The sequence below is a fragment of the Sminthopsis crassicaudata genome, chromosome 3 (genome assembly GCF_048593235.1).
Source record: "Sminthopsis crassicaudata isolate SCR6 chromosome 3, ASM4859323v1, whole genome shotgun sequence".
NCBI classification, from domain to species: Eukaryota; Metazoa; Chordata; class Mammalia; order Dasyuromorphia; family Dasyuridae; genus Sminthopsis; species Sminthopsis crassicaudata.
In genome coordinates, this window is record NC_133619.1 from 569,438,349 (window position 1) to 569,451,679 (window position 13,331).

At 38.7% G+C, this 13,331-nt stretch overlaps 1 protein-coding gene across 6 annotated transcripts in view; it reads right to left on the reverse strand.

The window, feature by feature from the left end:
• Positions 1 to 7,912: 7,912 nt before the first annotated feature.
• The window catches only part of ATP7B (ATPase copper transporting beta), a 115,813-nt gene continuing 110,394 nt past the window's right edge, over positions 7,913 to 13,331 (reverse strand). For all 6 annotated transcript variants that reach the window (XM_074304797.1, XM_074304799.1, XM_074304795.1 and 3 more), the window contains 2 exons: positions 10,334 to 10,436; positions 7,913 to 9,625 (listed from right to left, as the gene is read on the reverse strand). In XM_074304797.1, the coding sequence (XP_074160898.1) occupies positions 9,358 to 9,625; positions 10,334 to 10,436 (371 nt within the window). In that variant the 3' untranslated portion in view covers positions 7,913 to 9,357. The remainder of the gene's footprint in view (positions 9,626 to 10,333; positions 10,437 to 13,331) is intronic.

A 13,331-nucleotide genomic window follows, 5' to 3' on the forward strand; every position in this document is an offset into this window, starting at 1 on the left:
GATCTCCCCAGAAAGCAGCAATTATAATATAGTGTTATGAAAATTTTTTATTTCATTTTATTAATTTTTATTATTTGAGATTCAAGGCTATTTCTTCCATTTAGGAGGTTAATGAGCTAGATGAAACCTGTCCTATGGAAGTGAAAATCTACTTAAGGCCTAAAACATCCCTTAGATAAAAATCCTAAAAGAGAATGAGTCAAGGTTCCTCGAAGTAATTTGACTTGCTTTATTTGAGGATAGCTTCCAGCTGACTCTTACTCTGAAGTTATCTTTGAGGAATATAAATTTCCCCTCTCAATCAGCCCATTGTGGACCCTCTAAATGTAGTTTAATCTAAATCTGATTTAGTTTTCCCATAGTCTGTTTAAGTAGGTCTGGTTCCTTAGGGGATATATGAGATGATAATTCTTTTCAACCAAGTGGATGCAACTTTTATGGCCTAAGAGGATATATGAGATTACTAGATGTAAAAAATTCTCTCTCTGTTGTAAATTTTCTCTATTAAAAAAAAAAAAAAGCTTTGTCTGAACGCCAGTAAGGGTCTAAGGTTATTTTTCCACTTATACTTGAGCATAACAAAACCTAGGTTTTAACCTCTATAATTTTGCATTGTTATAGCATTATTTGGCAGCAATTGCCTATCACATGAACACGGTAGGAGATATTTCTCTGGTAACAATAGGAAGAAGACTAACAACAGAGAGGATCAGTAATTCAAGCAGAACATAAAATGTAAGGACTTAAAGGACTACATCCAAATATACAAAGTAAGACTACTAAATAGGGAAAATCAGAGATTCTAATACAAAGAGGCAAATTTCATCTTGTAGCTGTCACTGAGACTTGTTGAAATGGAATTCTGAAAGTTACAGCTTCTTTGAAAGGAATAAAATAGACAAAACACTCTATGCACCAGTATAAGGTAACTCATCATTAAGAAGAGACAGTATTATTTTGGGGGGGAGGAAATACGAAAGGGATGGAAGTAGACCTATGATTTCATTAGTATAGAGAATTCTTAGTGAAGAAGCATCATCAACCAAAGTAAATTGACCTTTGGCCACTTATCATTTTAAAGAATTATGCAGAGGGGACAGCTAGGTGGCGTAGTGGATAGAGCACCAGCCTTGAATTCAGAAGGACTCGAGTTCAAATCTGGTCTCGGACACTTAACATTTCCTAGCTGTGTGACCCTGGGCAAGTCACTTAACCCCAGCCTAAAATTTAAAAAAAAAAAAAAAAAAAAAAAAAAAAAATTTATGCAGAGGAATTGGTCTTGGTCCAGAAATAAAAGTCATATTTTGACCCCAGTGCAAGTGTCCCTGATCTGCTTTTCTCTTCCACCTTGAATTGATGACAGAGATGTGTTCCTAAATGCTTTGGTTTTTTCACCAACCTGAGAAGTTAGCCATGGTCATATAGCCAATAAATGTGGAGCAATATCTGAGCCCGGATCCTGACTCAGGCCTCCTTTCTGTAAAATTGGAATATTACTAATATCTACTTCCTGGGGGTATTCTGAGGATAAAATGAAATATTTGTAAAGAACTCTATAAACTTTTACAGAGCTAACTAAATGCCAAACAAATGGCATTTGGATCTCAAAGTATGATCCAGGGATCCCTAGGGGTACTTGAGACCATTTCAAAGGGTCCACAAGGTCAAAATAATTTTTATAATAATATGAAGATGCTTTTATTTCTAATATATTCAGGAGCGCAAAGGAAGCTGGAGTGTTTCACAAATGTGCTAATTTAAAATAAACAGAACCTAGTACACCAAATATGAGTAAATTAGGTAAAGATGTACAAAGAAATTCCGAAAGTTTCCTCTATAACGCCTATGAATTCATAAGAATTTGCAGCTTTTTCTACACCTGTCCTCTAGAAAAAGCTGTTGATGGGCAGCAATTGAGTCTAAGCAAATGCCCACAGTGACATAACATGTTAAGGAGATGCTATACTCACATAAAGAAATCCAGGAGTGAAAGTTACTTGTATGTGTATCAAGTATAGGTATGAAAGGAACATTCCAAAAACCACCTGGATCAAAGGAGGAAATCAGGAGGAAATTCATCAAGATCTCAGAAAACAGCACAATCCTAGAATGCAGGCAAGATAGTGATGGGGAATTTCAATAATCTGGACATCTCTTAGAAAAAAAAATTTTTAATGGCAAGTAGAGCTGATAACTTAATGTCTTATCTCAATAAAAATATAATTTTTTGAAAGCCTGTTATTCTAACACTGGTTCTACAAAGCAAGAAATAACTATTTACTGAAGTAGAAATAAGAAAGTGGTGTTTATTGAATATCAGCTTGGTATGGTGGAAGGCCTGCCAGGCCACAATAGCTGTTGCTAGCTGGAGCTCTGTACCCACAAATCTAAAGATGGGTCTTTGCTAGGGTAATGTATAAATAAGGAAGGGGCATTTCTATCAGGAAAAAGCCTCTGTTACAAGGTTACCAATCACTTATTCAGATCCTCTGAGCACTAACTCACTCTATGGTGATCTCTTGACTTCCAGCTTTTTGGAAAACAAGAAAATGGGGTATTCCCATCTCCACAGTCTTTACTATTTTCCAACTAGTCTTGGCTCCTGTAAGTCCCTGTTCTCTCAATCTTGCCCTCCCAGTGGGCAGTTATTCCTTCCTTCAGGGCATGTGTGAAATGAGCCCCAGCTTCAAGTCAAGAAGCTCAGAAGAAAAAATTCTCCATCTGAGAGGGCAACAAATTTAGATTTCTAAACTGGAAAGGCCTTAGAAGTCATCTAATAATATCTCTGTATTTTATTGTTGAGGAAAGTGAGATCCAGAAGGTTTTCTTAAGATCACATTGGTATTACAGTTCAAATCTTAAACCCTCTGTTCTCGATTTCATATACAGTGTTGTTTTCTCTGTACTATGCAGCCTTCCTGGCTCAACCCTGTTCTACCTCCCCAAGGAAGTCCAGGCTAACCTTTCTTCCATTCATTTTGAGGATTATTAGTGTTGTGTCCCTAATAAAATTTTTGGACCATAATATTCTGAGGATAGCAATGGGGAAGTAGGATTAGAAAAAGGAAGAGTAGGCCAAAATCAAGAGAAATTTGAAAGTAAATATCAGGGAGATCTTCATAAAACATTAAAATATGCAATGCTACCTAAAATCGTATAGTATTATTTTGCCTTTTAAAGCAGATTTTCACGCATTATTTTTTTGCCCTCCAGAGAATTGTGTGATGGACAAACATTATCATCTCCATTTGACCATTGATCTCCACTAAAGTCCTAGTAATAGAAGTAATCCTGGGTTCTCTCTACAGAGGCCCCAAAGTTCTGGGAAGCCTCGACTGAAAATGGCTTTTGAGGCTAGGCTGATGACAGAATGTGGTACAAGAAACAGTTCAATTTTGGGAAGACCCTATCATAATTAGCCATCAGTTATCTTAGTCACTGCAATAAAAAAAAGTCGTCTAATAATTCAATTCAATGAGCATTTAGTGCTTTCTTTTGTGCCAGGTACTATGCTACTGAGGATCCAAGTATAGGAAAAAAAGTTCCTTTTTTTTCTAACCTGGCTAGATATCCCTTCTAGGATGATTTAAGTGGGATCCCCCTGAAACTCAATTCTAAATCTCTGGAATTTAGAGCTCTAGAACAATCCAAAGTTTAGGGAGCTTCTAAAATCTTTTCCTGAACTCGCTTTAAAAATAAAGAAAGCCAAAAAACTAAACTTGTCAAAAGAATAATGACAATCTCAATAGGCATAGGTGGTGATAGGGGGAAATTTGACTGTCAAGTAAAACTGACAAGGTACTATTCATAGCTGAATGCAAATTTGAAAAGTGCTCTGAAATCCTATCCTGCCTGCGTAGATTAAATACCAGTTTATATTTTAGATGTACTGGAACATCTGGCATAAACTACAGCCTTAAGGTTTTCTTGTCCTTTGTGCAGCGTTTTCATTATGAAAATGTTTATTTGAATTTTTAAGATACATAAAAAACATCAGGAAAGGGAGAAATGGATGTTTCCATTCAAATTCCAGGTTGTTTTGGTTAGAGAGACCCCTGGTGGTTCCAGAGGTAAGTGATGCATTATGCTCAACTGGCCATTAAAAAGTTGATTACATCTTCCTCAATGACCATCCTCAGATTGATAGTGCAAATCCTGAATTCTGGAGGAAAGGGTACTTACTGGGTACTTATAGCTGACACTTGGAAAACACCTGCCTTTTATTGGAATCAGGATACTGTCGTTTCAAATTCCTGCCCTTTGCCACACACAATTTGGCTCATCTCAAGGTCAAGGTGACCTTTAGAAGCTGACCTCAGGTGACCATGTGAATTGGTTCTATGCGGAAGTGGCTAAATAGCATGATCCCCCCACCTCTTTCTCTTGTATTTGTCTACAAGTACTTGTCCCCAAAAGAACACTGAATTTCTACCAACTTCTGTTTATATTTTAGCTCCTGGATGATTTTCCGGCTCAAACTACACCTCTGTCTATTCATCCTTTTTTAAAAAGAGGGAAGTAAATGCTGCAATTTCAGTATTATTTAACACGTTTTCATTCTGTCCTGTAATTTTAACCTTGGTCATTGTCTTTGCACAAAGAAAAGGGCAGACATGAACACATCTCCCCTTGGAACCTGCCCAAACTAGGGTGTTTGTATCCCTACCCAAGTGGAGATTGCAAATGAAAATGGATTCTGATGTTCTGACTGGCTCCACAGGATTCTTGTTAGGCAAAGAACAGGTTTTCACCATGTACGGGTAATCTGGGGGTTGGGGAGGGAGGAGATCACAACATGCATGATTGCCATTTGGATGTATACCCTCATTAAGTCAACAGATGTAATTTTGCAAAGTCGTGGGAAAGTCAAATTTCTCTAAATCAAATAGTATTTTAAATGTAAAGGCAGAGGGGGAGGGGTCTTATTTTAAAATGAACTCTGAAAGGAACCCTTTGTTCATCAAAAAGATTCTTCTGTCACATGAATAATCAGTCACTGCTCATTCACCAGCCCAGAATTCAAATGTTGGTTTATCTTGGGTTTTCTTCTGTTAATCTTGATCCCTTAAGTGAACCTGTGACATCATTTTTGACACCTGTTTTTCTCCAATACCACTCCTATTTTCAGATATTATTCTTTGAAACCAGAATTCCTAAGCACATAATATCAGAACTGCAAACAGATGCCTAAATTTTTTCACTCATGGGCTTCTTTAGATTTAAAATCTCATAGACTGAGGGGTGGAGGGGAAAGGATGTTAGGGAAACACTCATGTTTTGGTTCACTTCTTTACAGTATCACGTTTTCTGAATGATACTGATTACAAATGGTTAGGTAATAAATTCTCTCACAAAGAAAATCAAATTTCTAAAGTATTAGATCCCTCATCTTCTGACTCTCTAACCTTATTGCAAATGAAATATCATTCATTGTGTTGTGTTACTACCTTTGCTCAATAATCTCATCAATCCCCATATATTCAGTTATATCCTTATGTACAGGATTCTCAGATCTAATGATCAAGCTATATAACCTCTCAAACCTCCAATATAACTGGTTATTGAACATCGTGTGCTGGAATTAGATATATCAAACTCAACATTTCTAAAACTGTCTTTCCCCTAAGATTGCTCTCTTCCAAACTTCTTTCCTGCTGATGAGCTAGTAATCAAATGTTTTATGAAGCACCTAGTATGTATCAGGCACTGAAGGTACAGGGAATCCTCCTGGTCATGTAGGTTTACAACCTAAATGTTATCCTCAATTCCTGACTCTATCACCCTGCTGTTGCTAAATCTTGTGGATTCTGCCTTTATAGCTCTTTTTTCTTTTAGTGCCCTAAGTATGCTATTGTCTGGTAGACATGGGTGCAGATCATACTGTTTTTTGAGGTATTTTTAAAAAATCTTTAAGCTTTTTATTGATCATAAGTTTCTTGAAACAAAGGCTGATTTTCTAACAACAATATTCATCTATTGATGTCATGTTAGTCATAGAAATGTCACAGTTCCCAAGGAACTGAAGTAGAGGATCACAAGGAAAAGAGGAGGAGGATGGACATGGCCATCAACTATGAGTAATTGCTCAGAAGTAGTATTTGTTGTTCATTCGTTATTCATTAATAGCTAATTCTTTGTGGTCCTACTTGGGGTTTTCTTGGCAGAGATCTGTAGTATTTTGTTATTTCCTTTTCTGGCTCATTTTGCAGGTGAAAAAACTGAGGCAAAAATGGCTAAGGACTTCCCAGGGCCACAAAGCTAGTAAAAATCAAAGACCAGATTTGAACTCAGGTATTTCTGGCTGCAGTGTTAGTGCTCTGTCCACTGTACTACCTAATTACTCTTTGAAGTGGTATACATATCATTAAAGAAATATATGACCAGAAAAAAAAATGACTCAGTCATATAGTAACTGAGGGATAACCAATGGACAATAATGTCAACAGCTCTAAAGGAAAGCCCTTAAAATGTTGAGTAGATCTTGAGTGGTATGCACATTTATGTTTATTATGGTTTAATTTCCTCAAAATACAATGTATATTATTTTTATCTTTTATTAGAATTTTAAAATCAAACTTTTAGATATGAATGTACAAATATGTACATGTGCCTAAGAATTGTGCAATTTCTGGTTCCATTAAAAGTATCCTATCTTGGAGTCATCTAGGTGGCACAATAGAGAGAACACTAGTCCTGGAATCAGGAAGATCTGAATTCAAATCCGAGCTTAGATTGCTCAGATTAACAGAAGAGGAAATAAATTACTTAAACAGTCCCATTTTAGAAAAAGAAATTCAACAAGCCATCAATGAACTCCCTAAGAAAAATCTGCAGAGCCAGATGGATTTACAAGTGAATTCTACCAAATATTTTAAAAATAATTAGTTCCAATACAATATAAATTATTTAGAAAAATAGGTAAAGGAATCCTGTAATGTTCTGTTGTCTCCAGAACTGCAGATTGCTCTCTGGGAGGAGATCTGCTGTTTCAACTTAATCTCTCGGCCAGACTCTCCTTCCTCCAGAGAGTTGCCCCAGGTATGGTCCAGACAAGACTCTCTATCTCTGAGTGCTGCCCTCTTTTATCCTCCCAGAGAATGGGCGTGGGATAACGCAAGGGCTTCTGGGAAGAAATACTTCAACCAATGAACTTGCTCCTCCTAAGCATGCAAGCTCCTCTCCAGAAGCTCGAAGGGGTTAAACTCCCAGTAAAGGCCGGAACTGGAAGTACTGACTTAGCACTTAGTAAGAACCTAATATCTCATTATCTCATTAGCACTTAGTAAGAACCTAACAATTGTCCACTCTTTAGAAAAGTATTGCCCTGGACTCACCACATAATACCAAAAGTGAGGTCTCCTACTTTCAAAGAGGGAAAAACTAGAATAGTTTTGGAAATGGAAAAAAAGGTAACAACTTTATTTTAAAGTTGCATGAGAAGTATTTCAAAAATAGTAAACATCCTATCAGCCCCAAAATAAATCCTTCAACTATTGCAAATTTATGAGGTCTTTTTCTTTTAACAATTGCATAAATATTTTCATATGTATATAAACAAGACATTTAAGGTTTTTAAAGCTTTTTAAAAATCAACAAAATTATCATCATCATGTCATTATTAACCTAGAAAAGTGGACATTTTTACTGAGAAGAGTCAATAGTAAAAAAGGAAAACAATGAAAAAGGGTAAAAGGTTCAGGCAACAAACTAGAACTCTGGATTTCAGAGGAAAAAACTCCAAGAAAATAATGTAGCCATGTTATATGGAAAAAAAGTAAGCTTCCTATGAACATACGAAACTCTCATTTTGAACTCCATTCAATGAAAATGCAACTAACATTTATTTAAATAGCACACATACTCCCATAAACTAGGGTGTAAAATTTTTTTCATTTGAAAATTTTTTTTGGGGGGGCGGCAAATATTGATCATGGCTTGAAATAGCATAATATCTATTAGTCATGGACCCTTTGTTCTTTCAAATCTTCCAATTCCACCCTCCAAAGGATCCACATAACTACTTCCACCAGTGGAGTCTTTCCACCAGCCCACTTCCATATGGTCCTTTCAATTATCAGCTGTAGGAAATTAACTCAGACAAATAAAACAAGATCCATCTGCCTTCTTGATATGGATGCCATTTGCAAATAGCTGTTGAATATAAAAAATATGCATGTTTTATTTGAGGGTCCAGTTGTCCCTCTTCCACTCCCCCAGAATACTTTCCTCCCATTTTTGGCAGGACTGATGTAGGTCTACTGAAGACCATGAAGTAGCTGAGGAGGCAATGATTTATTAAGGTTTCCTAAACAGTGACTTTGAGTAACTGTTTTCAACAGAAAATGCTCATTTCTTCTTCCCTCCTCACTGCTTGCCAATCACAAGCACCGTAATAGGGTCTTGGGCTTAGTACAATGGCACCACTATGCCCTTTTACCAGGACCCTACAACCTCTAGGAAAAGAAAATTATTATTTGCTCTAAAATCTCAGGTTCCCAGCAGCAGCTGCTGCTACAGAACAGTGCACCCCCTCCTCTGCAGTGAGAAGCAATGATTGAGGGGCCTTAGGTGACAAAAGCATTCCTCATCACCCAAAGCCATCTGGCACATAAGTATGAATGCACCCCTCAGCCAGGAAGTACACTAGTCAAGTCAAAAGGAGAAACATCAGAAAGGAGACAGAATAGACAGTAGCAGATACAGGGATTCCAGAGGTAGGGAACAAAGGACCAAAGGCTCATGACCACAAAGGCAGGAGAGATGAGAACTGGAAAACAGGTCACATGCTGTTAGAAAATGACATTTTGAGGTAAACTGTGCTCTCAACAATATGATAAACGTAAAGATTTGCATTAATAAAAAATATGATATGTGAAGTTTTTACATAGACTCTACAAAAAAGCTTGGCCAGCTTTTTAGTCCTAGTGTGAGTTCCCATATTTTACTACTACTATTCATACCAAATGATAAAAGGGAAACCCCAGGAACACTGGCTTTCCTCCCATTTGTAGGGGATTGTTTTTCCTTCTCCAAAAACAAAGACTTGATGAAATGGTGGAGGCTGAAGGTTTTCTCTTTGTATATTTCAAACCAGTGTTGAAGACAGTTGCCAGGGGCCAGAACTCTTTTCCTAGGCCTAAAATTGTTTGCCAAGAATAAGTGTATCAGAACTGCTCCCAATGCCAGAGACGATTTCAGTTCATCCCAACAAAGGAGAAATGATGCTATAGTTGTTTAGCTGAGCTGAAGCAAAAGAATTCCTCTCCCCCTCCTTTCATGTGTGTGGGAACTCATTGATCTCCTGAGAAATACGGCACCCTGATCATGCTGCTGATGCTCTGCGATGATTGCTGACTTTCAGATGGACTGTTCTTCGTCGTGATCTTCTGGGAGCAGGGACCATTTGTCCCCTCTATCCTCTCCCAGGATGCTGTGCCGAGAGCCCCGATCCGATGTCAGGGAGGACAGTGACACCTGGCTGATGTAGCTGACCTGGTCCCATGGGGAGACCTTGTCCCTTCGCCGGTCATCCATCCCAATGTGAACACTCACTTGGGAGGGAGTAAGGGGCTTCATGTGGCCATGGGCTTGGGCTTCATACTTTTCCATATCTGGTTTCTTGTAGCTGGGAAGAAGGAGATGAGCAAAGTGAGAAATGGCCTGATGGGATTTTTTTTTTTTTTTAAGCATTTTTTAGGCCTTGTAGACTAAGGACATTTTATACCTGCTGAAATAAACAAAGACAAGACCCAAGGGCAGCCCCATTGAAGTTATTTTACTGTGTTTATTTGCATTATTTATTGCTGCCATTTAAAAATAAACAAACAAACTTTTAAACAACACAGCTAAACCAGGATTTCCCAAGTAACCAGAGAAAGGAATCTGAATAAAACCAGCAGACTCAGGACCACACCTATACATCAGTGCCTTCCTCCCCCAACTCTCCTCCACCAAGAAGAGCTACATTTCCTTCCTCCTTCTTCTGGGATCGCCTTCCCTTTAAGGGAAAAAATGGCTCAGCTCGCCCAGGGCCAGGAACTTTTCTCCTTTCAACATTTCCCAAGCAGTAAGCATCATTAAAAGGACAATGAAAGAGCCTCCTTGTGATGGGTGCCAGGCAGAGCGCCTGCCCCAGTGCTAGACAGAGTTGATGGTTTATGAAGGATTGTACACATCCAGCTCCACTGGAGACCTTCTGATCTGAAATCTCAGCTTCAGGTGAATGAACTGGGGATGCGACATGGTGGCCACTGAAAGAACAGCTCTGCTGGAAGGACGGCCTGGCCTTCTCTAGGACCCCTCGCCCACTCCCTATGCTCTCTGGGCTACTTACCACTTCAGCTGTAGCGAGGAGAGTACCACAGACACGGAGGAGGCGGCCATGGCGGCGGATCCCATCCAGGGTTGCAGCACAATGCCAATGGGCATGAACACACCTGGGTGACAAGAGACACAGATATGATAACCACAAACCCCTCCCCCCCATGTCAGCCTACTATGTAACATGACTCCTGTGTGCTTTTCCAGTTTTATTTCATCTCTCCTTTTTTTTAAGAAAAAAAAAAAAAAAAAAAAAAAGGCATTTATTAGCTGCCTACTAAATCTAGGCACCAGAATACAAAAACAAAGTGTGAACCAGTCCTTACTATCAAGGCTTATGTTTCAAAATTCTACCTTTTGGTTAAATTGGCCAAATAGCTCTAACCACAATCAATCAATAAATCAACATTCATTAAACACCTACTATATGCCAGCCATTATGCCAAATGTTAGGGAATAGAAAAAGAAGCAAAACCCTCAAGGAGCTTACAAGCTAATAGGAGAACAAGAAAATAATTAATTAGGAAGCAAGCTACATACAGAATAAACAGGAAATAATTAACAGAAGGAAGGCACTGGAATTCAGAGGGGTTGGGGAAGACTTCCTTTAGCAGATGGAATGTTAATTAGGACTTAAAGGAAGCTGGGGAGATCAATAATTGAATGCAGGAGGGTAAGCATTTTGGGTGTGGTGGTCAGTGGGAAAAAGCCTGGAACTTAGAGATGAGTGTCTTGTTTGTGGGATAGCCAGGAGATCAGGGTCAATGGACTCAAGGATACATAGTGGGGCATAAGGTGCCAGAAAAACTGAGAGGCAGGAGGAGAGGGGATAAAAACCTTCATCTTCCTCCTTTCTATTATTGATCCAGGTGATCCAGATATGTCTATGGAGGAGAAAGTAAGTCTGGTAATTGGCCAACTGCCTCAATTAAATCTAATTCATTTTCAAGCCAAGACATCATCTTCCTGATGTCATCGATTCTCTTTGAGATCAAAGGACAAACAATAACACCACATTTGTGTGGGAAACATATTCTTCAGCCTTGACTCAGAGAGCTCCAAGCTTCCTTCACAGAACAGCCTGAGACTATTCATGAAACTGCCTTCCTGGTAGTAGTGTTCCCTCTCTCCAGAAGTTACACTGTATAAATTGGCTTATCTGTGTGTAGGCTGTCTTCCCTCCTAGAAATTATTCGCTCCTAGAGGGAAGGTTTTGTTTTAGACTTTGTATCCCCAGTGCCTTGCACATAGCAGGAGCTTAAAAAGTCTTGAATTTAATTATTCAGTCCTTAATAAGGAAACATTGGAAAAGTATCCCCTGCACCAGCTCATGACAACACCAGGACCACCTTTGGCTGTCCTACATCAGACAAAAAAGTCTCTCCTTTCTTAAAACCAGTGCTCTCCCAGTGATGTCCTTGGACTGTGAATAATGGATCACCATGACAACATTGTGCAGGTCACTGCATTAAAAGGCCCAGAGCAAGTCCTCCAGCCTACTGGGGAGATTTATAGGGAAGGATTTGTAGAAGGAAATAAAAGTGATAACAAAGGAACAAGATGTGGGGACTAGTGGTCTGCACCAACTACCAGAGTCCCCCAGATATGCAATCACAGAAGCTACATGAATAAGGCAAAAACAATCAACAAAATCTTAAATCCATGAGGCTATACATGGGAGAAGAAAATGTATTGCTTTACATGTTCCTTTTTTGCCCTCTCCCTTCCTCCCTCTGTTTCTCTATCTCCATTTTCCTTCCTCCATACTTCCCTCCCTTTCTTTCATTCTCTGTTTCTCACTCTGTCTCTGTTTCTTTCTTATTCACTCTGTTTCTCTCTGTCTGTCTCTATCTCAATCTGTCTCTTTCTTTGTTTCTTTCTCATTCTCTCTCTCTGTCTCTTCTTCCTCTTCTCCTCTCCTCTCCCCCTTTTGTTGTTGTTTGGTCATTTCAATTCCGACTTACTCTTCATGACCTTATCTAGGATTTTCTTGGCAGATATATTAACTTGCCATTTCCTTCTTCAGCTCTTTTTACAGATGAGGAGATTGAAGGCAAACAGTAGTAAGTGTCTTGCCCAGGGTCATACAGTAAATGTCTAGACAAATTTGAACTCAGGGAGAAGTCTTCTGACTCCAGGCTTGGCACTCTATTCAGTATAGCCCAACCCCTGACTGCCGTCCTACAACCTCCCACCTTCCTCCCTTGGCACTGTCAAAATCTTCAGTACTTCTCTACTGAGCACAAGACACTTTAGAATGAAACAATTCAACTATTATAAAGCTGGAGAATGTGAAATTAAGAAGTCATAATGCTCCTTAATGATCTATCTGCTTTGCTCTTCCTGAAACTGGTCATATGACATTGTAAGTTTAAGGACAGTCTTATAGATGTATATAATTTATTGAGACATTTTGGGAGAGATCTAAGGAAAACAAAGTGAAATCCTGGACTGGAACATGGTATGGGAGAAAGCATATTAATCCTGGAATTGAGAACCTGGATTCAAATTGCTTCCTTATCCATAATATGAGGAAGGGTTGCAAGACATGATCTCTGAGGCCCCTTGAAACTCTTCATCTATTACTACTACAAATAAGAGACATGATCCAAAAAAAATTAGGGAAAAGTTATATTAACACAAGAAAGAGGGTTGTTGTTTTTTAATGTAGGTTAATGACACAAAATTTTTTTTCCTCCCCTGAGGCTAGGGTTAAGTGACTTGCCCAGGGTCACACAGCTAGAAAGTGTTAAGTGTATGAGACCAAATTTGAACTCGGGTCCTCCTGAATTCAAGGCTGGTGCTCTATCCACTTCGCCACCTAGCTGCCCCGACACAAAATTATTGAATAATAACTTTTTGTATTTATAGGTCGCTCCTGAGTCCTATTTTGGCACTTCATCATGTTGAGAATTCTCAAAGGCCATGCTTAGTTATGTTGCACCAATTCTGGCAGGTCAGTTTATACTGAAGACTTCAAATACTCATCTAGCAGATGAGTATTATTACGT